This window comes from Mobula hypostoma, chromosome 2, assembly GCF_963921235.1.
Source record: "Mobula hypostoma chromosome 2, sMobHyp1.1, whole genome shotgun sequence".
In the NCBI taxonomy this organism is placed as follows: domain Eukaryota; kingdom Metazoa; phylum Chordata; class Chondrichthyes; order Myliobatiformes; family Myliobatidae; genus Mobula; species Mobula hypostoma.
In genome coordinates, this window is record NC_086098.1 from 161872979 (window position 1) to 161897551 (window position 24573).

Below are 24573 nucleotides of genomic sequence, written 5' to 3' on the forward strand. Positions count from 1 at the left end.
CATTTAAATCTTCAGAATAAGAAAAGGGGATGGGAAATGGTGAAGGAGATGTGGTGGGGGGCATTACCGGAAATGAGAGAAACCATTTCCATCCCCCTTTTTCCCCCTCTTATCTTATCTCCTTGCCCACCCATAGCCTTCCTCTCGTGCTCCTCCCTCCTTTTCTGTCTCTTTCACCAATCAACTTTTACTTCATCCCTCCCCACCAGGTTTCACCTCTCTCCCCTTGCCCCACCTTTCAAATCTACTCCTCAGCTTTTCTTCTTTGGATTTTGGCCCGAAACGTCAACTGTTTACTCTTTTCTCAAACACTGCCTGGCCTGCTGAGTTTCTCCAGCATTTTGTGTGTGTTGCTTGGATTTTACACGTTACTGCTGGTCTGCAGTAACGTGTAAAATTTCACCTTTGCCTCTTCATCTCTGATTTGTGATTGGATAACCACTTTTCCTTCAAAGGCATTTGATTTAATGTGGTGCGATCTCAGCACGTGATGATGTGACTTCAGTGTAGAAGCAACAGGACTCTTGTCATTACCTTACTGAAGGGTTGCAATTGTTTCTTCTCCATCCACCTGTCTAAGTGAGATGATCTGTTTGCTGCTGAGTGTTGAAAATGTTATAGTGATAGCTGTTTTAAATCTTTATCATCTTGGAGCCTGCTTTGAACTCTGATTTGACAAGTAAAGAGTTAAGTTTTCATTTCAGTACCAGAAGGATCTTCCTGAAAAATCGTTGTATTAGCTGGCATTTTATGAGATGGCTATCTAAAAGGAACGTCACTTCCAAGATTACCCTCCAAGTTGCACCAACCAGTACTTTGAATAAATTGCTGTTCCTTTGTTGTTGTTGAGTTTAGATGCTGGGCACACCAAACAGCATGGCAGAATCAGGCCTTTCCTCCCATTGAGTCTTTGCCATGTGATCACTGCAGTTTTATTCCTGGGCGTTCCTGACAGCACGGTGAGAGCTGTTTGGGATCTCCTAGTGGCCATCCATTTCAATTCCACTCCCATTCCCATTCTGACATGTCACTCCATGGCCTCCTCTACTGCTGCCATGAGGCCACACTCAGGTTGGAGGAGCAACACCTTGTATTCCATCGGGGTAGCTTTCAACCTGATGGCATGAGCATTGATTTTTAAAGCACCCTTCACCATTCACCATTCCGATTTCCCCCTCTCACCTTATCTTTTTACCTGCCCTTCACTTCCCTCTGGTGTTCCTCCCCCCACCTTTCTTTCATGGTCTTCTTCTCTCTATCAGTTTCCGCCCTCTCTATCCCTTTAGCTCTTTCACCTACTAGGTTCCCAGCTCTTTACTTCAACCCTCCTCTCTCCTTGTTTCACCTATCACCTACCACCTTGTACCACTACTTCCCCACCCTCACCTTCTTGCTTGAACTTCTCATCTTTTTTTCCAGCCCTGATGGAGGGTATCGGCCTGAAACATTGACTGTATGCTTTTCCACAGATGCTGCCTGGCTTGTTGAGTTCCTCCAGCATTTTGTGTCTGTTGCTTAGTGAGAGTGCCTTCACCAGAAGGTCCACGATGGGTCAAAGCGGCTTAGCTCCACCTTCTCCATGGCAGTGAGCAATGGGTGATAAACACTGGCTTTGCTGGTGATGCCCTTATCCCAGAAGTGAGTGTTTGACATAGTGTAATTTATACTGAAGGGTGTTTAGATCTGACAAGTTAATGGCTCTGCTCCAGTGAGCTGAATGCAATTTGTCTGTGCGGAGTTTACACATTCACCCTTTGACCCTATGCATCCCAAAGATATGCACTTTGATAGTGGCCAGTGTAACTTGCCCTTCGTGTGTGGGTGAGGGGTGAAATCTGGGTGGCAGTTGAGGGGAACATTGGAGGACTAAAGTGGGATGAGTGGATGGTTGAGGGTTGACATGGAGTTGGTGGGACGGGCCTGTTTCCCTCCGTCCTTGATTCTTATTATTGTGCTGTAATGGTAAACTAGGTTACTGATCATGCCTACGTATTCAGGTACTGGGGCAAAAAATAGACTTGACCTGTTGACTCCCGCAGGTAACCGGCACGGATTACTGGTTCCCAATAACACGACTGACCAGGAGCTGCAGCACATACGCAATTGTCTCCCAGACCCGGTCGCCATCCAAAGAATTGAGGAACGCCTCTCTGCACTCGGCAACGTTATTGCCTGCAACGACTACGTGGCCTTGGTGCACCCTGACCTCGACAGGGTACGTGTCCCTCCTTTTGGTAGTTCTGATTGAGCGAGAAATCCAGCAAGTAATGACAATGGTTGTTCTGATTGGTGTGGCAGGCAGACTAAACCTCAGTGGAAAATTTATTCTAGGCTTGGCTTTCGGGTGACATCGCCATACAGAACAGAAATAGAAATGGAATCAAACTCACCAATCTGAGTAGAAAAGATAGAATTTCTAAACTTGCAAGTAACATTCAGTAATGCTTGTAGACATTGTGAACTTCAAGGGACAATAGTGCAGATGCAGGTACACTGGTGGAAGAGAGAAAGTTAAGGTGAAGTGTTGCTTCACGTTGAGAAACTGGGAAGGGGGATTATTAACTGGAGTGTACAGTTCTGCCAGGATGCAGATGTGGGATAGATGTACACTGTTTGGTAGGGGTAAACAATGCAAACAAAGCATTTCACTACATGATTTGATGTACGTATGACAAATAAATTTGAATCTGAATGTCATCTTTTGGCACAGGCACGGAGTACAAGAGCATGGAAAATCAAAGCATTGTTTTGGCCAAAGCTGTGATTTAGTGCTCCTTTCAGGCTGCCCTTTAGATATGAAATTCAAAAGAGGGTGCAGAAGAAGCCAAACCAGAAGACTCCAAGGACAAAGACTTTAGTCATGCAAGTGGACGAGAGAGGCTGGGGTTTATACGGACAAATCCAGGGAAGAAGTAGGTCTCTCATAGCATCTACACTGATCCCACTTACCTGTCTTCCTCTACACCTTTCCTATCCAAGTATCAGTTAAAATACATTCTAACTGTGTCTGGCTGTACTACCTCATTAACAGCTCACTTTAGGTAGCCAATATCCTCCGTGTCAAAAAACTTGTCCCCTTTCACCTTGCAACTGTGCCTTCTAGTTCTGAACTCTGGGGGGAAGAAAGACTGACTCTTTATCTTATCTATGCTCCTCAGTTTTATAAACCTGTAGGAACTCACTCCTCAGCCTCCCACATTCCATAGAAACATAGAAAACCTACAGCACAATACAGGCCCTTCAGCCCACAAGCTGTGCCAAACTTGTCCTTACCTTAGAAATTACCTAGGGTTACCCATAGCCCTCTATTTTTCTAAGCTCTTGTATCTATCCAAAAGTCTCTTAAAAGACCCTATTGCATCTGCCTCCATCACCGTTACCAGCAGCCCATTCCACATACCACTCTCTGCATTAAAAAACTTAGCCTGACGTCTCCTCTGTACCTACTTCCAAGCGCCTTAAAACTGTGCCCTCTTGTGCTAGCCATTTCAGCCCTGGGGAAAAAGCCTCTGTCTATCCAAACAGTCAATGCCTCTCATCATCTTATACACCTCAATCTGTCGCTCTAAGGAAAAAAGGCTGAGTTCACTCAACCTATTCTCATAAGGCATGCTCCCCAATCCAGGCAACATCCTTGTAAGTCTCCTCTGCACCTTTTGAAGAGAAACCAGTCTATCCAATCTCTTTTATAACTATAGCTCTCCATTCCAGACAGCATAACTGTGACCACTTGTGCACCCTCTCCGAAACCTCCACATCCTTCATATAACACGAGGACTAGAACTATATGCAATGACATCCTTACTTTTATACCCAATCTCTTAGAATGTGAAGCACTTTTTCTTCTACCCTATCCATAAGCGTCATCATTTTTAAGGAGCTGTGAACTTGCACCCCAAGGTTTCTTGGTACATCAATATTCATCGGGACCCTGCTGTTTATTCTGTATGTCCAACCAGAGTTTGACTTCCCAAAGTGAATCATCTTACCGTTCCCACTCCAATCAACATTCCAATTTATCTGTGTCTCTCTATACTCTGCAGTCTTGTGTCAGTTGAAGAGATGCTAATCAGATTCCCTGAGGTTGTGTCCAAATTGTTGACAGCGTTTTCCTGCATTGATTCCTGCAGTACACAGTACACAGTACACCACTTCCCGACAGAGAAACACCCAACCATCAGTGCTCTCTGCCTCCTTTCACCAAGTTAGCACATTTTTCATCCTGTGTGCTAGCCTATATTTGGGAGCTTGGCAAAAACCTTACTAAAATCCATATAAACCCAGTTTGACACAGCTCTCATCCTGTGTGCTAGCCTATATATGTGGCCTATCAGCAGCGTCAACAGAGCTTTACCAAGAAGGACTTCTCGCAGGTTGGTGACAGTTATTTAAAAAAGGAGCTTCGAGAGTGTTTGTCCATTGTACGTGGCCTATCAGTGGCTATAAAAAGGAGCACCAATCGTGAGTTAGAGAGCAGGGAAGGTTCAGGCATAAAAGAGAGACATTGCCTAGCGGAGTGGTCATTGCCTAACGGAGTGATCTGAGGCAGAGTGGTAGGGCTTTGGCGATAAAGGGTCGAGACGAGGAATACCTGTGAGGAATAGAAACAGGAAGTATGTCCATGAGGCTGGTGTTCTGTACTGGGTATCAAATGTGGGATGTCTGGGAGACTCCCAGCCTCCGGGATGACCACATCTCCACCATGTACATCGAGCTGTAGCTCCTTAGGGACCGCATTCTGGAACTGGAGATGCAGCTTGATGACCTTTGTCTGGTCAGGGAAAGTGAGGAAGTGATAGAGAGGAACTATAGGCAAGTAGTCACACAGGGGCCTTGGGAGACAGATAAGTGGGTAACAGTCAGGAGAGGGAGGGGCAAGAGTCAGATACTAGAGAGTGCATCTGTGGCCGTCCCCCTTAACAATAAGTACTCCTGCTTGAGTACTGTTGGGGGGAGAGGGGGCACTACCTGGAGGAAGCAATAGTGGCCGCGCCTCTGGCACAGAGTCTGGCCCTGTGGCTCAGAAGGGTAGGGAAAGGAAGAAGGCAGTAGTGATAGGGGACTCTATAGTTGGGGGGTCAGACAGGTGATTCTGTGGGAGAACGTTTTGGAGATAGTGATCACAATTCTATCTCCTTTACCATACCATTGGAGAGGGATAGGAACAGATAAGTTAGGAAAGCATTTAACTGGAGTAAGGGGAACTATGAAGCTATCAGGCAGGAACTTGGAAGCATAAATTGGGAACAGATGTTCTCAGAAATGTGGTAAATGTTCAGGGAATATTTGCGTGGCGTTCTGCATAGGTACATTCTAATGAGACAGGTAAAGGATGGTAGGGTACAGGAACCATGGTGTACAAAGGCTGTTGAAAATCTAGTCAAGGAGAAAAGAAAAGCTTACGAAAGGTTCAAAAAAACTAGGTAATGATAGAGATCTAGAAGATTATAAGGCTAGCAGGAAGGAGCTTAAGAATGAAATTAGGAGTGCCAGAAGAGGCCATGAGAAGGCCTTGGCGAACAGGATTAAAGAAAACCCCAAGGCATTCTACAAGTATGTGAAGAGCAAGAGGATAAAACATGAGAAAATAGGACCAATCAAGTGTGACAGTGGAAAAGTGTGTATGGAACCAGAGGATATAGCAGAGGTGCTTAATGAATACTTTGCTTCAGTATTAACTACGGAAAAGGATCTTGGTGATTGTAGGGATGACTTACAGCGGATTGAAAAGCTTGAGCATTAGACATTGAGAAAGAGGATGTACTGGAGCTTTAGGAAAGTATCAAGTTGGATAAGTCTCCGGGACCTTCTGGCAATGATCTTTGCATCATCAATGGAGGCGGGAGAGGTTCCAGAGGATTAGAGGGTTGCAGATGTTGTTCCCTTATTCAAGAAAGGGAGTAGAGATAGACCAGAAAATTATAGACCAGTGAGTCTTTCTTCAGTGGTTGGTAAGTTGATGGAAAAGATCCTGAGAGGCAGGATTTATGAATATTTGGAGAGGCATAATATGATTAGGAATAGTCAGCAAGGCTTGTTAAAGGCTTACGAACCTGATTGAATTTTTTGAGGATGTGACTAAACACATTGGTGAAGGTAGAGCAGTAGATGTAGCGTATATGGATTTCAGCAAGGCATTTCATAAGGTACCGCATGCAAGACTAATTGAGAAAGTAAGGAGGCTTGGGATCCAAGGGGACTTTGCTTTGTGGATCCAGAATTGGCTTGCCCACAGAGGCAAAGAGTGGTTGTAGCCGGGTCATATTTTGCATGGAGGTCGGTGACCTGTGGTGTACCTCAGGGATCTGTTCTGGGACCCCTTCTCTTTGTGATTTTTATAAATGACGTGGAAGAGGAACTGGAAGGATGGGTTAGTAAATTTGCTGATGACACAAAGGTTGGGTGTGATGTGGATTGTGTGGAGGGCTGTCAGAGGTTTCAGCAGGACATCGATAGGAAAACTGGGCTGAGAAGTGGCAGATGGAGTTCAACCCAGATAAGTGTGAGGTTGATGGCAAATGAATATGATGGCAGAATATAGTGTTAATGGTAAGACTCTTGGCAGTGTTGAGGATCAGAGGGATCTTGGATAGGTACATGGAGCTTAGAAAAATAGAGGACTATGGGTAACCCGAGGTAATTTCTAAGGTAGGGACATGTTCAGCACAACATTGTGGGCAAAAGGGCCTGTATTGTGCTGTAGGTTTTCTGTGTTTCTATGTTCTATATCTAAGAGCTTGGCAAAATTCGTATCAACCATGTCAACTGCTCTGCCTTCATCCATTTTCTTAGTTTCTCCTCTTCATAAAACCATACTAACTTCTAATGAGCTGCTGCCTTTCCAAGTGAACATGCATCATGTCCCTCAGAATCTTCCCCAACAAATTCCCTGACACTGATGAAGTAATGAGATGGTTTATCTGGGTCAAGCATAATATTCCTTATTCCAGTTGGCCCATAATCAAGCTGTGCTTTAAAATGATTAAAATACACTCAGACCCCACTTAACACTGAGGATGCTTCCCTCAGAGGTGGAGCGCCATGTAAATCAGCGCTATGTGGGGTCATTACAACATTACGTAAATGGACATGTTGTGCCTAATTTTAAAAAGTCAAACCCAAGATACATGATGTATACATAAAATAACAGAAGTAATTCATAGAGCAACAAACCCTCATAAGCCTAACCTGTACGTCAGTGGGGCAGCGGCCAGGCTCTGCGTCCTCCTCTAACTTTGACTTCTTCAAACAGGTGTTGAAGTTTGACTGCCTTTTCCAATTTCCTCTCATGAATCAGTTCTCATAGCAGGAAATCAGGTCGAGAACCCAGTCATGGTCATTATCAATGAACTAGTCCATGATTTGTGTGATCTTGGTGATGCCAGTGCTGAGGAATTTTGTGATGAGTTTTCTTACCGGTGTTTCCTCTTCTCCATCCATGTCCTCCGATTCACCCAATTGCTCTGCCAATACTTGAAGCTCTTTGTTATTAAGGCTCTCACCGTGAGACTGCAGTACCTCTTCAACATCGCCATCATTAGCATCATGTAATCCTACTTCATCGGCCAGTTCAACGATGTTTTAAATGACGGGTTTTGCCTGAAATCCTACAATATTGTTGCATGCTTCTGGCCATGGATTCTTCCACACTCTGTTCATGCAGTTTGAAGTTACTTCATCCCAAGCTGCTCTGATATTGTCTACAGCTTCCATGACATTGTAGTTTTTCCAAAATTGCCTGATGGATTGCCTTTTGTTTCTTCTACAAGTTGCTTGAATGTGTGACGCAGGTAGTAATCCTAACCCTAACCCAAGGGATTTTTAAGGATCTTGCTCCACTTCTGTCAATGGAAGCAATGGCATTTGTGATGGAGGATGGAAAAGGTGTCCTAGAATCCAAATTTCCCAACACCCACATTTTTGATCTCTTTGGTGGAGTAGATGTAAGTACTGCTTACTCTGCCATAGTTGGATGCATCAGCAAGGGAGATGAGGCTGAGTACAGGGCTACGGTAGGAAACTTTGTCACATGGTGTGAGCAGAATTATCTGCAGCTTAATGTGAAAAAGACTAAGGAGCTGGTGGTGGACCTGAGGAGAGCTAAGGTACCGGTGACCCCTGTTTCCATCCAGGGGGTCAGTGTGGACATGGTGGAGGATTACAAATACCTGGGGATACGAATTGACAATAAACTGGACTGGTCAAAGAACACTGAGGCTGTCTACAAGAAGGGTCAGAGCAGTCTCTATTTCCTGAGGAGACTGAGGTCCTTTAACATCTGCCGGATGATGCTGAGGATGTTCTACGAGTCCGTGGTGGCCTGTGCTATCATGTTTGCTGTTGTGTGCTGGGGCAGCAGGCTGAGGGTGGCAGACACCAACAGAATCAACAAACTCATTCGTAAGGCAGTGATGTGGGGATGGAACTGGACTCTCTCACGGTGGTGTCTGAAAAGAGGATGCTGTCTAAATTGCATGCCATCTTGGTCAATGTCTCCCATCCACTATGTAACGTACTGGGTGGGCACAGGATTACATTCAGCCAGAGACTCATTCCACCGAGATGCAGCACTGAGCGTCATAGGAAGTCATTCCTGGAGCTTTCCGGCAGGGGACTCATGGAGTGAGCTGCATTTGGGCGTTGCTCCATACCCTTTACTTTCTTACATGTAACCACTCTTACCTACCTTACCTATACCTACACTAGACGATCTATATTACATTTATATTACTGAACTACGACTTTTACGTATTGAAAATGAATACCAGAACACGAGAAGTTAAAGAAGTGAAAGGTTCCGGTGGGAACGGGAAAAAAAATGGTGATCCTGGAACTTCGAAGGAAACTCTGGTGACTATGGAACTAATGAAGAGACTTTTAGAAGATACAGTTAATCGAAGACTCACCGCAATTGAAGAAGCGTTGAATTTGAGGAAAGAAGAATCAAGAACATTCAGACGTGAAATCGACCAACATCAAGTCAGAATTTCGGAATTAGATGAAGATGGTCGTAAAAGAGAAAAAAGAATTGAAGCGCTTGAAAAAGGTTTAACTTCGGTAACTCAGCAATTGGAACGCTATCAAGCTAAGACTATCGATCTTGAAAATCGTTCCCGACGACAGAATTTGCGAATAATTGGTTTTCCTGAGGATGCTGAGAAGGGAGATCCTACCAAATATTTTTCTAAGTTGCTAATGGATGTGTTTGGCTCTGATATATTGGAAGAACCCCCGTTATTAGATCGTGCTCATCATTCATTCCGTTTTAATCAAGAGAATTCGGCCATACCGAGACCGATCATTATTTGGTTTCATTATATCCACGAGAAGGAACGAGTTATCCGAGCTGCTCGGAAGAAAGACATGATCGAATTTCAAGATTTCCAGTTCAGAATTGTTGAAGACTACAGCCAAGACGTACTGAAAAAACGGATGGCTTTTAAACCTCAGATGGCAGAACTCTATCGTCGGGGTTATAAAATAGCGCTACTGTTTCCAGCCTGTCTGAGAGTGGTTATGTCGGATAACTTGCGTAGCCTGTTTAAAAATCTGATGGGAGTCCAAAGTTTTCTCGATGATCTACCTCCCTTTACAGAGGATTAATTAATGTATCGTTTGTTTTTTTTCTCTCGTCTCTGATTGTATAGTTCGAGGTTTTGTTTTCTCGATTTGGCAGTGTAGGTTCGTTTTATATAGTTAAACGATATTAGGCTTTTCTGTTAGTGATCCTGTATATCTTACTCTTAATACCTTTTGGTTGTGTATTTAGTTATAAGTTTAATGCTTGTTTTCTTTTTGAAATGTTACTAAAGTATTATATTTTAAAATGGTGGATTGTTTTCTTCTCCCCAGAATCCTTGCTGTTTCTTAGTCATTTCCGATCATTTATATTTGAAAAATTGATATAGTAATATGATCTAACGTTTGATGTTCTTTGAAATATGAGTAGGAAGGAACTATTCGATGCTTTTAATCGCTTTAACTTTTTTTTTACTGTTATAGCTAGTTTTTACTTTTTTCCATAAGGGTGGTGTCTTTTTTTTGATAAACATATTTCTGTTGGGATGCCTTCCAGAAAGATGTGGTTAGGTTTAGTCTTAGATTTAGCATTGGTCACTGTCTGGCTTTTTTCTGGGTTTTTGTGGGAGGTGGGTGGTATTTTTCCTTTTATTCCTTTTTCATTTTTTCTTTTTAAACGGACCGACCAGAAACTACTGAAATGTCGTAATTTCCGGTTCCTCTTTGGACCTTTTTTCCTCTTCCGGGGTCATGAGTCTCTACTCTGGTTAACCCTTTACATACTTTATACTCGAGCTCATTATGATGGATAAGTCTATCAATTTAGTTTCTTGGAATACAAATGGTTTAAACCACCTGATTAAACGGAAGAAAATTTTTAAAGTATTCCATAGGACGATTGCTCATATTATTTTTGTACAAGAAACTCATGTCCGGAAAGAGGATAATCAACGTTTCTTTAGATTCTGGAAGGACTAACAGTACCATACGAATTCACAGGCTAAAGTAAAAGGTGTTTCTATATTTATAGATTTGTCAATTTCATTAATGCACTATGAGACGTTTTCAGATTCTAATGGCAGATTTTTGTTGATTACTGGCTTGCTATTTAACAAAAAAGTTGCTATGCTCAATGTTTATGCCCCAAATGTTGACTGTCCTGATTTTTTTTAAGAATCTCCTCACATCTCTTCCTAACTTAAATGACTATATGCTGATTATGGGTGGTGATTTTAATTGTTGTTTAAATCCTTTGATAGATAGATCCAAGTTTAATCAAGCACTTCGGAATAAATCGGCTACCCTTATTAACTCTTTTATGACTGACTCTGGAATCTCAGAAATTTGGAGATTCTTGTATCCGAATGACAAAGAGTTCGCATTTTTTTCACATGTACATCAGCACTATTCAAGAATTGACTACTTTCTTATTGACTCTCGATTAATTCCTTTTGTTACGGGTTGCGAATATGATTCTATTGCTGTTTCTGACCATGCATTTCCATCCAGGGGGTCAGTGTGGACATGGTGGAGGATTACAAATACCTGGGGATACGAATTGACAATAAACTGGACTGGTCAAAGAACACTGAGGCTGTCTGAACACTGAACGTGTCTGATATAAGCTGTTGGTCTAGCCCTGTTTTGCCTTTTGTTGGGTTTTTTTTTCTTTTTCTTTTGGGGTTTTTTTTGTTTATTTTTTTTTCTTTTAATTTCTTTTTTTAATGTTTAATCTCATTATGAGTTTGGTAGTCTTTTATATCTATGTTACTTATAATTCATTTTATATATGCTGATGAACATTTTTCCAATCTCTTTGTACCAACTTCGTTATTGAGTTCATAATTTTGAAAAATTAATAAAAAGATTTAAAAAGGAAGTCATTCCTGCCTGTGGCCATCAAACTTTACAACTCCTCCCTTGGAGGGTCAGACATCCTGAGCCAATAGGCTGGTCCTGGACTTATTTCATAATTTACAGGCATAATTTACATATTACCATTTACATATTAGTATGGTTCTATTACTATTTATTATTTATGGAGCAACTGTAATGAAAACCAATTTCCCCGGGGATTAATAAAGTATGACTATGCAATTCAATACTTTAAAGGTATTTTAGGGTAAGAATAAAATATTAAGTAATTTGTGTTACAGTAGAGGAGACAAGAGGAGGGGATGTAGGTTAAGACTTTATTTTTAATAGGGAGCCTGATACGTGCTGCATTAAATGCTAAAGTAACTATTGCTCCATGCCGTCAAGAATTGAGGCACAATTGAACAAGGAAAAGAATCTTTCATGGAATAATGAGGGAAGAGGGCTATTATTTGAAGTTGGTTACTTTTCTCTGCACAATATTAAAGGATAGGACAATGCGGCATAGGAATAAGCATTTCAGCCCACAATGTCTGTGCTGACCATGACTCCAAATTAAACTAAGTCTATCTGCCTGCATGTTCAAAAGGTTCATTTATTTGCAAAGTACGCATCCATATACAGCTCTGAGATTCGTCTTCTACAGATAGCCACGAAACAAAGAAAGAACATGAAAGATGTTCAGAGAGAAACATCAAACTCACCTGCCCCCACACAAAAAAGAACAGCATCCCGATCAACCCCCAAATCCCCTCCCTTCACACAAAATGCAACAAGAGCATCCTCCCCATCCTCACACAAAATACAACAAGAACATGAACTTCAAATTCCCCTTCCTCCTGCACAACAAAACAGAAAAGGAACAGGCGAGAAACAATGTATATAAAAACCATAAGTCTGAAGAAGTCCATAGTGCATAAACGCAGAACCGCGTAACATCCTCCATCATCGAGAGAGAGACCAAATGAGCACAGAGGCCTACCCACCTGCCACAGTGAGCCACACAGCGATAGGCTGCTCACTAATTTCTTCTACAGCAGTGATCAAAAGGCAGGCAGTTGGCGCTGAACTCCCGCTCACCTTCCACATTGGCTTCAATGTCTGTCTCAATCGTCCTCGATGCTTTAATTGACGAATAATGGACGTTTTAATTGATGAAATGGAGTCAAACATTGTCTCTAAGTTTCTTTGCATCAGGTACACACTTGCTTCACATAATCAGGGAGAGAGTGAAGTGCTGCACCTCTCGATCGATTACTCCAGACTGTAAATCGTAGGCTCTGACAGCTCCAGAAAAGCATTTAGATGAAAAACATCTGTAAAAGAAGTAAAATAGACATTTTTGTGGGCTTCCTGGAAGATGTTGATGGAGAGAGTGTTGTACACTAGCGCCACCTTGAGTGGATTTTTTTCATGTGATCCCTATCCATCCACTCCTGGTCTTCACGTGCCTGTCGAAACACCTCTTAAATGTCACCCTGGCAGCACGTTCCACACACCACCAACCTGTGCAAAGCGAAAAAATAAACGCCTTGAAAGTAAATTTTACTCCTCTCACCTTGTATTTATTTCCTTTATATTTGACATTTCTACCCTGACCATCTACCCTAGCTATGCCACAGCCTCCAAGAGTCCAGAGAACATGTGTTTGCCCAATTCTGCTTGAAGCTAATACACTGTAATCTTGGTGTACTATATCTAAAATCTCTGGATTCTGTTAATTTTTTTTGTTGAATATTTCTAGTGTCCAGTTAATAGTCGTTGAGGACTACAATACAGAAACAGGCTATTCTAGTCTGTACTAATCTGGTCTTCTGCTTAGTCTCACCTACCTGCACATGGAACATACCCTTCCATACCCCTTCCATCCATGTGCCTATCCAAATTTATCAAACTCACATCCACCACCTCCACCACTGGTAATTTCATCTACACTTGCACCATCCTGATTGAATAAGATCCCCCTCAGGTTCTCCTTAAATTTTACCTTTCACCCTCAACCTATGACCTCTAGTTGTGGTCTCACTAAATCTAAGGGGAAAAATCTGCATATATTTGTTCTACCTTTCCCCCTTGCAATTCTATACAAGATATGATGTTGAGGCTCTATAAGGCAGTTGTGAGAGTATTGTGTGCAGTTTTGGGCTCCTTATTTTAGAAAGGATATACGAACGTTGGAGACGATTCAGAGAAGATTCACAAGAATGATTCCAGGAATGAAAGGGTTATTGTATGAGGAATGTCTGGCAGCTCTTGGGCTGTATTTCCTGGAGTTTAGGAGAAAGAGGGAAATCCTGGGCTGCCTTGCTGTCTGCACTAGCCGCTTCACCAGAGACACGAAAGCTATGGAGGTTACTACACTGTTTAAATCTATCAAGCCAAGCTCTGCCGGCTGTGAATGCTACTGACCGTATCTTCCTCTCCTTTTTGAATAAGATTGAAGATGCTTCTTGCCTTTTCCACTATCATCAGCTGGTTTAGGGGCATGTTTCGTTGTGTTTGGTCATCCATCTGTATATTCAGTCTGTTTTCTCGAGAGTGACTGCAATTGCAGTTAACATTCAATCAGCCAATTAGAGTGCTTTGCATATACTCTGGAGTACTTACAGCCAATCACTTATTTGTTTACACTCTGGCTCCTTGATCGAGTCATCTTTGTTAATGATAACTTTGAGGTTGTCGTTGCAGAAGCTTTTATCTTGTCTACATTTTTTATAATTGTTCTAATTGTTGAGGTAGCCAATTTCAAAGGGGCACCACCATCAACCTGACGCTAAGCAGCTTCCAAACGCCATATCACTTGCAGTTTCATATCCATGCTAATCTTAGATGTACTATCAGCACTGGAAGTTGCAAGCCATTTTCCGGACATTGTGGATGAAAAAAATGGAATAAATTGGTGAGAGAGCAAGAACGTTTACACACGTGGGGGAGGCAGAGCGTGAACTAATATGTGATTGGCTGTAAGTACTCCAGAGTATATGTAAAGCACTCTTATTGGTTGATTGAATGTTTACTGTAATGGCAACCTCTCTTGAGAAGTTGTGTTGTTTAGAATGAATTATCATTCTTTATAAATTTCAATAAAGAATTGAATGACTGCGTTGCAACGAATCAGCGTTTGACAAGGTAGTGTTTTGTGGGGTCTGAGCGTACTCTGCTCCCTCACCTGTCCTTTGAGAAAGAGTTCCAAAGTCTCCTGATGCTATAAGAGAACATATTTCACCACCCTTTGTATTTAAACGGTGATGATTGGTTGTAGGTTTTCTCAGGAGAGAAACCATTCTCTTCTACATGCTCTATTGAGAGCCTGAGGATGTGAGCAGGCCTGGCAGAAGGGTCAGGAACTTGAGGACTTACAGTGAAAGTATTAGTATAGTGGTTATGTTGGGAGATTGGAGTTCGATTCCTGCCACTGTCTGTAAGAAGCTTGTATGTTCTTCTCATGACTGTGTGGAGTTTCCTCCCACATTCCAAGCATGTTCGGGTTCGGATTAGGAAATTGTGGACCTGCTACGCTGGCGTCAGAAGCGCAGTGACACTTGTGGGTTGCTCCTGTACCCAGAGCATCCTCACTGATTTGATGTGACACAAATGACACATTCCACGGTACATTTCGATGTAAGTGTGACAAATAAAGATAATCTTTATCTTTGATTGGCAAAAGGAATGTAGATCAGGGGAAGAATATGCAGCAGTTAGAGTTGGCATCCAGTGCCAGAGAGTGGGGAGGAGGCAGCTCCAAAAATGAGCTGCACAAGTATGAGACAGGCCAAATGTGCAGGCCTATGGGGAGATGCACTTTGATAAAGTCACTGCAGAGTTAACCTGCTGATTCCTACCACCCCCAAAACCCCAAACCCCAAACCAGTGTGTGCACGTTGCGATCCCACTTGGTCCGCATGTCCGCGCTGTGATCCTGTATACAGCTGGAAATGAGAGGTTTGCTTTTAAAGGGTGCGGCTTCCTGACTTGCATCTTCCATCTGGAGCTGGCAGTTTTGACTGCCAACAGTCTGTTGAGTATCGTTGATAGTAAGTTTATTTAAATGTCATTTACTTTAGCCACTTTTCATTAGTGTCCCTAAACTGGCAGGCCGCAACTTCAGTGAAATATTTATAAGTGGTATGGTGACTTGTTCTGAGATCTCCATCCATTTGATGTGATTTACAGAAGGAGCCCTCTCCATGTGTGCCGACTGATGAAATATGAGTTGTGATTCCTGCCCCTTGCACTGATGCCATCTCATTGAGTAAAGATGTTTGGAGTGTGAAGATTCTCACATTTCTGTTGGAAGAAGTATCGGGTGCTGTAACCATGACAACTGCTTTGGAGAATATCTACATTGAATTGGAGAGAGATCCATTTTCCTTTATCTGTTTCCAAGGGTGGCATTTTGAAATAAAATCAAAGTGCTAGAACTCCCCAGAGGGCCAGACAGTGTCTGTGGAGGACAAAGCAGAGTTGATGTTTCGTCAGAATATGAGAAGTGAGAAAAGCCGTGCATTGTCATTTATTGTGTCGAACAGAGGCAGTGACTTCCAGGTGACAAACGAGTTTTAATGCCACTTCAACTCTGCTTCACATTCCCATTCGGATATGTCCATACATGGCCTCCTCTCCTGCCAAGATGAGGCTAAACTCGGGTTGGAGTAGTCTCCAGCCCCTTGGTATGAACATTAAATTCTCCAACTTCCGGTAATTCCCTCCCTATTCCAGTTTCACTCTGCCCCCTCCCCCAGCTGCCTACTACCTCCCTCATGGTTCTGCCGCCTCCTACTACCCATTGTGTTTTCTACTATTCCTTCTTCACCTTTCCTGCTTCCCCATCCCCACCTCTTTATCTTTCCCCTTACTGGTTTTTCACCTGGCACCTACCAGCCTTCTCCTTCCCACCTTCCCCCCCAACCTTCTTTATAGGGCCTCTGCCCCTTCCCTCTACAGTCCTGACGAAGGGTTCCGGCCCAAAATATTGACTGATCGTTTCCACGGATGCTGCCCGACCTGCTGAGTTCCTCCAGCGTGTTGTGAGTTTTAATACCATTTAGTTAACGGATGTGTGAGGGCTGAAGAGAGAAACCAAAACGCCATACTGGACACCATATGGAGTAACACCCAGAGGAGAATGCTGCAAATACCCAGGCAACCAGGCAGAGAGAGAATGTGTTACATCTGACTTTGCATCAGTTTTCATTGGAATGATACCAGAAAGCAAAATTGGAGCAGGAATGTAGGTGACTGGAAGCACTGCACAGAACAGAGCATTCCAGACTGGTTTTGCTTTCTCAGTGCTAGGTGAGCACACGTTGATTCATAGAGATATTTGGTATGGAGACAGACCATTCTGCCCTGCAAGTCCATGCTAGCATATTTGCACAGCTCCTACATTATATATCCTTCCACATTCTCGGTAGCAGGGAAGTGAACCTCCCAGCCTGAGGGAAGAAACCAAAGCATGTGATGATCCCTGTCTGTATGTGGTCATGTGCTTTCCTCCAGACAAATCATCTGCAGCTCACAAGGTTTTGTCACCCTCTTGGTTGTTACAAATTTGCAATCTTTCAGTCTCCACTCTGCCTGTCTGCTCGTCTGAGAGATTGAACCTCAGCTCTGTGGTGTACGGAGCAGCTCTGGTCACTGCCCCTCTGCATCTGAGACCTGCGGTGCATGGGGCACAGTGAAAAGATGGTTAATGGCTGCATGAGCCAGCTTCAGCTAAATCCTGCCATCCTGGGTACAGCAAGGATTGCTGAGGGGATCAGCGCTGCCACAGACGGTGTAACAAGTGCTTTGTGCTGATGTCTGCCCAAGGCAGATAAGGTTTGCTAAGTATTTTCATGTGCTTTGTGGTCTGCAATTGGCTGAACTCAGGGTGTTGATTAAAGAAAGATTATGGAAAGCAAGTCTACACCATGTGCTTGATCTGCTTGAATCTCAGATACAAGTCCTTGCTGTAATATTTAAATTGCCTGGCAGCAATGTCTCAGATTGCAATGTCTGTGCAGAGGAACTCTTTCATATGTTCAGATCCTGTTGAGAGAAGAATTGAATTGCTGTGATCTTAGTAACGTCTGATTAAGCCTGGTACCCAAGGTGGAGCTAAGTAATTTTACAACAGCTCCATCTTTCTTTTGTCCTGTGTAGTAGCCCCTCCCCCATACCAGACAGTGATGCAGCCTGTCAGAATGCTCTCCACAGTACATCTATAGAAGTTTTCGAGCGTTTCAGGTGACAAACCAAATCTCTTCAAACTCCTAATGAAATATAGTTGCCGTCTTGCTGCCTTTATAGCTGCATCAATATATTGCGACTAAGATCTTCAGAGATCTTGACACCTAGGAACTTGAAATAGCTCACTTTCTTCACTTTTGAGCCCTCTACGAGGATTGGTTCATGTTTCCTCGTCTTACCCTTCCCGAAGTTCACAATCTGCTCTTTTGTCTTCCTGACATTGAGTGCCAGGTTGTTGCTGCAACACCACTTCACTAGTTGGTATATCTCGCTCCTGTACACCCTCTCATCTTCATCTGAGATTCTACCAACAATGGTTGTATCATCAGCAAATTTATAGATGGTATTTGAGCTATGCCTAGCCACACAGTCATGGGTATATAAAGGGTAGAGCAGTGGGCTAAGCACACACCCCTGAGGTGCACCAGTATTGATCATCAGCAAGGAGGAGATGTTATCACCAATCCACATGGATTGTGGTTAGGAAGTCGAGGATCCAATTGCAGAGGGAGGTTCTGTAATTTATCGATCAGGATTATGGGAATGATGGTGTTAAACACTCAGCTATAGCCAACGAACAGCATCCTGACATAGGTTTACAAAACCAGTGACTTCATTGGTAGCTATAGTATAACATCATGGTGACAGGCCCTTCAGATATATTCTCCATGTCATGTCTCGCATGCCTCCATTTTTGGCAGGACTGGAGAAAAAATGCTGAGGAATAGATTTAAAAGGTTGGGGAGGGGAGAGAGGAACACATGGTGATAGGTGAAACCAGAGTGGGAGGGGATGAAGTAAAAAGCTGGGAAGTAAATTGGGAGGGAGGCGATAGGCGGGCAAGGAGAGAGGGAAATGGAGAAGGAGGGGTGGGGGGTATTACCGGAAGTTCGAGAAAGCTGGGAAGAGGTATTACTCCACTGGAGCTGTGTAGAGTTTGACTCTGAGTGAAAGTGCTGAAAGACAGGTCATTGACATGTGTGAGGGGCAGCACACACATTCTTTCCCAGAGTAGAGATGTTAGATACCACAGGGCAGAGCTTTAAAGTGACCGGGGATAAGTTTAAACAAAGTTTTTTTTAAAGCGGACTGGCAGGTGCCTGTGATGTGCTGCCAGGGGAAGATGTGAAGGCAAAGTTTGAAGGGTTTAGGGCAATGTGGAGTTTAAATTGGCATCATGGTTGGCACAAAGGTGGTGGGATGAGGGGCCTGTTGCTGTTCAATGTTCTGTGACTGGAGCTGGCAAGACGGAGGACAGTAGTCTCTACCTGAATGTGTCCTCATTCAGCTGTAGGTAAAGTGCTGAAGGGCCTGTGATTATCATTAGAGTGCCAGACAAATCTGTGCACCAGGTTAGCAACTTGTTCCGTGATGTCCCATCGCAGAATGTCTGAAATGTTATCCCTGACTCCTCCCCACCAACGAAAGCATATCCCCTGTTAAAGATTAATACATGTTTTCACACAGGCTCTGATTATCTGAAATGTTATCCCTGACTCCTCTCCATCAATGAAAGCATATCCCCTGTTAAAGATTAATAAACGTTTTCACGCGGGCTTTGATATGAAGATCAATAAGCACGAAATGCTGGAAGAATGCAGCAGGCCAGGCAGAATCAATGGGTGTTTTGGGCTGAGACCCCTTATCAGATAGATACTTTATGGATCCTGAAGGAAATTACAGTGTCACAGTGGCATTGCAAATGCACAGATATACAAATATTAGAAGAAAAGTGGAAAGGAGGGAATCACTTTCCCCAGCTATAGGTTGATTCATTTTAGATCCTAATGGCCAAGGGTAAGAATGAAGACTGGGAAAAAAAAAGAGAAATCAGATTAAGAAGGTGGAGGGGCGGGAAGGAAGAAATACAAGGTAGTAGGTGATAGGAGAAACTAGGAGGTGCGGAAATGAAGTAATGTGCTGGGAAGTTGATTGATGAAAGAGATAAAGAGCTTTAGAAGGGGGAATCTGATGGGAGAGGACGGAAGTTCACGGCCTTCTCTACTGCCGCGACGAGGCCACACTCAGGTTGGAGGAACGCCTTGTATTCCGTCTGGGTAGCCTCCAACCTGATGGCATAAACATTGATTTCTCAAAGTTCCAGTAATACCAACCCCACCATTCCCCATTTCTTTCTTTCTCTCTCTCGCCCACGCTCTCTCTCTCTCTCTCTCCCTCTCACGTCCCCTCTCCCCTCTCCCACCTTATCTCCTTGCCTGCCCATCACCTCCCTCTGGTGCTCCTCCCCTTTCCATAGCTTTCTGTCCTCTTCTATTCTATACCCCCTTCTCCACCCCGTATCTCTTTCATCATTCAACTTCCCAGTTCTTTGCTTCATCCCTCCTCCCCCCCCCCACCACCTTTTCATCTTTTTTCTCCAGTCCTGATGAAGGCCTTGGCCCTAAATGTTGACTGTTTACTCTTTGTCCTTGCAGAATGCTTTTTCAACGTGTTCCTTGTGGCTTTGCATAACAGAAAGTCACAAAACAGACAGTTTGTAGGGACACCAATGCCCAGTAACCAAGGGCTACCTGTTCTGTCCATTTCTGTCCTTTCATAAGCAATTATAGTTCAGGCGAGTTTTGCTGGCTCCAGGCGCCCCCAGATGGCAAGTGTCTGTTACTGTTCACTTACCCTGCCTGCTGGCTGCTCTGAACCGGCCCTTGGGAGAACAGTGGCTTGATTTTTTTCAACAAGAATTCTCAGTCTTTCTTTCAGATTACTTAATGGTCTTGCTGTTTCATGTGTGAACAGAAATGTGAAGAAATTTTTTTAGCCAGAGAGTGATAAATCTATGGAATTTGTTGCCACAGGCGGCAGTGGAGGCCAAGTCATTGGGTGTATTTAAGGCAGAGATTGATAGGTATCTGAGTAGCCAGCGCATCAAAGGTTATGGTGAGAAGGCGGGGCAGTGGGACTAAATGTGAGAATGGATCAGCTCATGATAAAGTGGTAGAGCAGACTCGATGGGCCAAATGGCTGACTTCTGCTCCTTTGTCTTATGGTCTTCTTGAATTGCCCCTTCCTACTTTGTAATCTCTGCCAGTCCATCAACTACAAGCTCTTATACTCTGGAGTAGCGTCCCTGAGCCCTTCTGCCTTGTTCACTCGTCTTTGTATCTCCTTTGCATAGCTCAGAGTCGGGGCTGATGCGCTGATGCCTTGGTGATGCTCCTTGGGGTGTCACTCAGGGTTCTGATAAACTGGGTAGGACTGACAGGTCAGTGTTCCAGGAACTGATGAGTTTGCCATAGCAGAGGATGATGTTTGAGAGGGAGAGAGTTTCACTGCTAGGGAGAATGTCACAGCAGTACTTAGTGAGGATATCCCAGAGTGGTCCATTTCAGTAAGTCTTGAACATAATAAAGGAGGTTCACTTTGATGGGATTGTCTTGGAGGGACCCCCCCATGGTCAGCAGGAATTAGAGAAGCAACTGTGTGGGCAGAATAGGGTAATAATCCTGGCTGATATTAACTTCCCTAACTGAAACTACTTTGGGGTAATAATTACGTTTTCTCAAGTAATATGTAGATGTCTTTTCTTGAGAGGGGGCTACATAACTTCCTGTTAGAAAATGAGGCTGGGCAGTCAGTGGGGAACACTTGGGGACCAGTCAACAAAATCATTTTAGTTTTAAAATAGTTATAGGAAAAAGTGGGGCTGATTCTCCTGAAGCCCTGAACTAGGACATTGCTAGTTCCTGCCCAATGCCCTCAAAATTTGCCAAGGTTGATTGGGAGAGGCTCATCACGGTAAAGAGGTGATATAGGAATGAGCTCGTGTTGAGTGAAGACTAAGGCTGGCAAGTATATGGGACCCTGGCTGATGAGGAATGTTGAAGGTCTGGTCAAGAAAAAGGAGGCATATGTCAAGTACAGGCAGTGTGATCTAATAAATTCCTTGCATTATAAGAAATACTGGAATACACAAGTAGGAAAGCAGGAGGGTTAAAAGAGGATGTGATACTGCTTTGGCCACTAAGATAAAGGAGACCCATAAAATATTGTAGAACTATATTAAGGGTTGCGGGGGAGAAATTGGTGGATTAACTCAGGCTTGTGATTCTTGGAGTTAGGTTCATTAGAAGGGGGGTAATGAGGTGATCTGGGAAAAGTGCTATAGCAGGGGAAGGGAAAAGATCAGATGACATTTCCAAGACTAACAGTGACAGTACGCAGAGTCCTTTATTGGTTGTATGTCACTGGGACATCATTAGGGCTGTGAAAGGCAAGGCCCTGTGTCCTCTTCTTGGTGCCTGTCAATGCTGGGAATTTTTACAAGCTTCTGAACATTCAGTATTTTCTTTGTATCTTCCCTCAACGCAAATGTTTTCCTCTCACTGAAATGTGAGAGCCATTTAGTTTAGAACTTACTGTGAAGACCATTGTGTCTAATTGAGTTTGAACTTCCCTCTTTCTGGAACCTTAAACTGAAGTCACTGGTTACTCTTGGTGGGATTCACAAGTCTGCTGTGTGGGTAGGTGAAGGCGATGGACTAAGTGGCCTGTTTAATTCTTACCTTCAGGCTGCACAGTGTTTGTAATGTGCCCTATTTGTAGTTTTTAAATTATTTTCTGGAGGTTATAACTGGAAGACTATCAGTCCATCTGAGTCTGGGTGATGAGTAATCACAGTGTCTTGAACATTCACTAAAAGGTGAAGATTTGAGAAGGTTATATAAGTTGATAATGGTCTGTAGAATGGGATCCTGCTGACAGGATTGACTCATTATTGATAAACTAAGTATTGTGGGAGCTGAATATTTGGTCAACTGAAGCCATTTTACCAGGCCCTGGAAGACCCAACCGTTCCCATGGATTCCATCTCATCATTAAGGGCGAATGAGGTTTTTTCAAACACACTTTTAGTGATAACCGTAGCAACACACATCACAACACACAGAAGACGTATCGGGCCGAGACCCTTCATCAGGACTGACGTCGACTGTACCTCTTCCTAGAGATGCTGCATGGCCTGCTGTGTTCACCAGCAACTTTGATGTGTGTTGCTTGAATTTCCAGCATCTGCAGAATTCCTCGTGTTTAGTGATAACCGTAGTGAGCCAACATTGGCCCTTTCTTGCTGACGTGGGAAAGTGTAGGTGAGCCATCATCTTTGACCGCTGCACAGTCTCTGGTGAGGGGGTCCACAATGACAGTTGGGTAGATGGGGGAAACTTCCATCTGTTTACTGTTCCTCATCCACCTTCCAGCTCCCAGGCACACAACTTCCTCCACTATGATAACTGTAGTTAAGTGAGTGGAGCAACAGCCAATCTTTCGCTCCAGTTCTGAAACTGAACAAAATAATACCAAACAAATTGAGACCAATTAAGATTCCCCAACCAAATCCCACCAAGCACTGGGTCGGTCCCCAGCCACAGTATTCAGGTGCATGCTCACGTACTTCCAAATGTTCTGGGGTTTCTGAAAGGGTGAGAATCGGGCAGCAAGTCATTCTTCTGTCAGCTGCTCCCACTCCTTTTTTATGACAAAGATGTTGAGGGAGATGGGCCCTCCTTATTTACTCTATTTAGCCCTCTGGAAATTCTAAAGTCCTCGGTCTCCACTCAGCCTGCTGTTCCAAAGAGAACAGCCCAGGGTTTCCAGTCTGTCATTATGGCTGCAACTTCCCCATGCTGGCATATCCTCTGTTTAATCGCACAGTAATATAGTGACCAAGATCGTGTGCACAAGTCAAGCTGGGGCCTAACTAGTGTTGTGTGTGTCAAGCATGACTTCATATCTCACCACGGCTGTAGAGAAATTGAAATTCAAGTTCTAAATAAAAAACCTGGAATTGAAACATTTCAGTTTTCAGTAATGGTAACTGTGAAACAGTTGGATGAAATCCCACCTGGTTCAGGAAACAAAATCTGCCAAAATCAAGGTCTGTGACAGAATGCAGAAATGCAGGATGATTTGACAGTGGTTCTGGTGTTGGTGGTCGAGAGGAGGCGGTTAGACCCTTGTGTTGGAGATGTGTGATGTCACATTCAATGACTCTCTTATATTGTCATCTAACCTTACCCAACTACCTTCCTGATGAGCCCTCCCCCATCCCGGCTGTACCTGCCTCTCCTCCCCCTCCCCCTCCCCCTATAACCTCTATTTAAAAAAAAAGGACCATCTTGTTGTTGCTAAGTACCCATGTGTGGTGAAGAGTTAACATTTCTTCCAAGTTGTCATATTGCAAACTGAGGAACTGGCTCATGTGTTTCAGGTTATTTTAGCATTGTGATATTTTGCAGCTCCCTGCCAAATGGTCCGAACTGGGAAAAAGCTCAGTCTGCACCTTCTTCCACTTTCTGTGTTCTTTCCCTCACTATTGCCTCTCGCACTTAGTGCACAGGTTGGGTGCTGAGGTAACCTGTGCCTTGAACTGCTATGTTAAAGGCCTTGTTGAAGTATGTGTTTGTGTATTGTCACATACTCCGTGACGGGTTAAAGAACCAGCAGAGGTGGAAAACACCTTGGGGTCCGGTATTGCTATTAACTAATGGTATTTATTAGTAACTACGCAATACAGTAATATAATTCAGATAAATCAAACAGGTTAGCAAAGATTTGTGTGGAAATATAGAAACCAAGCTTCTTCAAGCCTAGGGGTAAAGTGATACAGTCTTACGGTGAACAGTCTTAAAGTTCAGTTCAGTTCGTGGTATTGTCGAGTAGTGATAGAGAGAGAGAGGTTTGAGTCTTCAGGTGAGCTGATGTCGTCGATCTTCCCGTTGTCCTCCAAAATCCTTTAGAAGTCACCGAATGTGACCACAACAAAGGGGACTGTTCTTCTGTGGTGGAATTATCAACCCAGGCAAGGGTTGGACACTAATAACTCCCCACCGGTCACACCTTTTCCACACTGCAAGAGCCACTGATCGATTCTCCTGATTGATCCTCCAAAAACCCACCTTTCTGCGGGTACAACAAAGCTCATCCAGTGATCAA

General features: G+C 43.5%; 1 protein-coding gene and 1 long non-coding RNA gene across 2 annotated transcripts in view; one reads left to right on the top strand and one right to left on the bottom strand.

Moving 5' to 3' along the window:
- Positions 1-24573, top strand: part of eif6 (eukaryotic translation initiation factor 6) — a 96973-nt gene that overhangs the window by 57102 nt on the left and 15298 nt on the right. Inside the window, exon 3 of the mRNA XM_063040952.1 lies at positions 2040-2215. Coding sequence (XP_062897022.1) covers positions 2040-2215 — 176 coding nt within the window. The remainder of the gene's footprint in view (positions 1-2039; positions 2216-24573) is intronic.
- The window catches only part of LOC134342620 (uncharacterized), a 47319-nt gene continuing 34700 nt past the window's right edge, over positions 11955-24573 (bottom strand). The window contains exons 3-4 of the long non-coding RNA XR_010017059.1: positions 22577-22922; positions 11955-12710 (exon numbers count right to left, since the gene is read on the bottom strand). This is a non-coding gene — a long non-coding RNA (uncharacterized LOC134342620). The remainder of the gene's footprint in view (positions 12711-22576; positions 22923-24573) is intronic.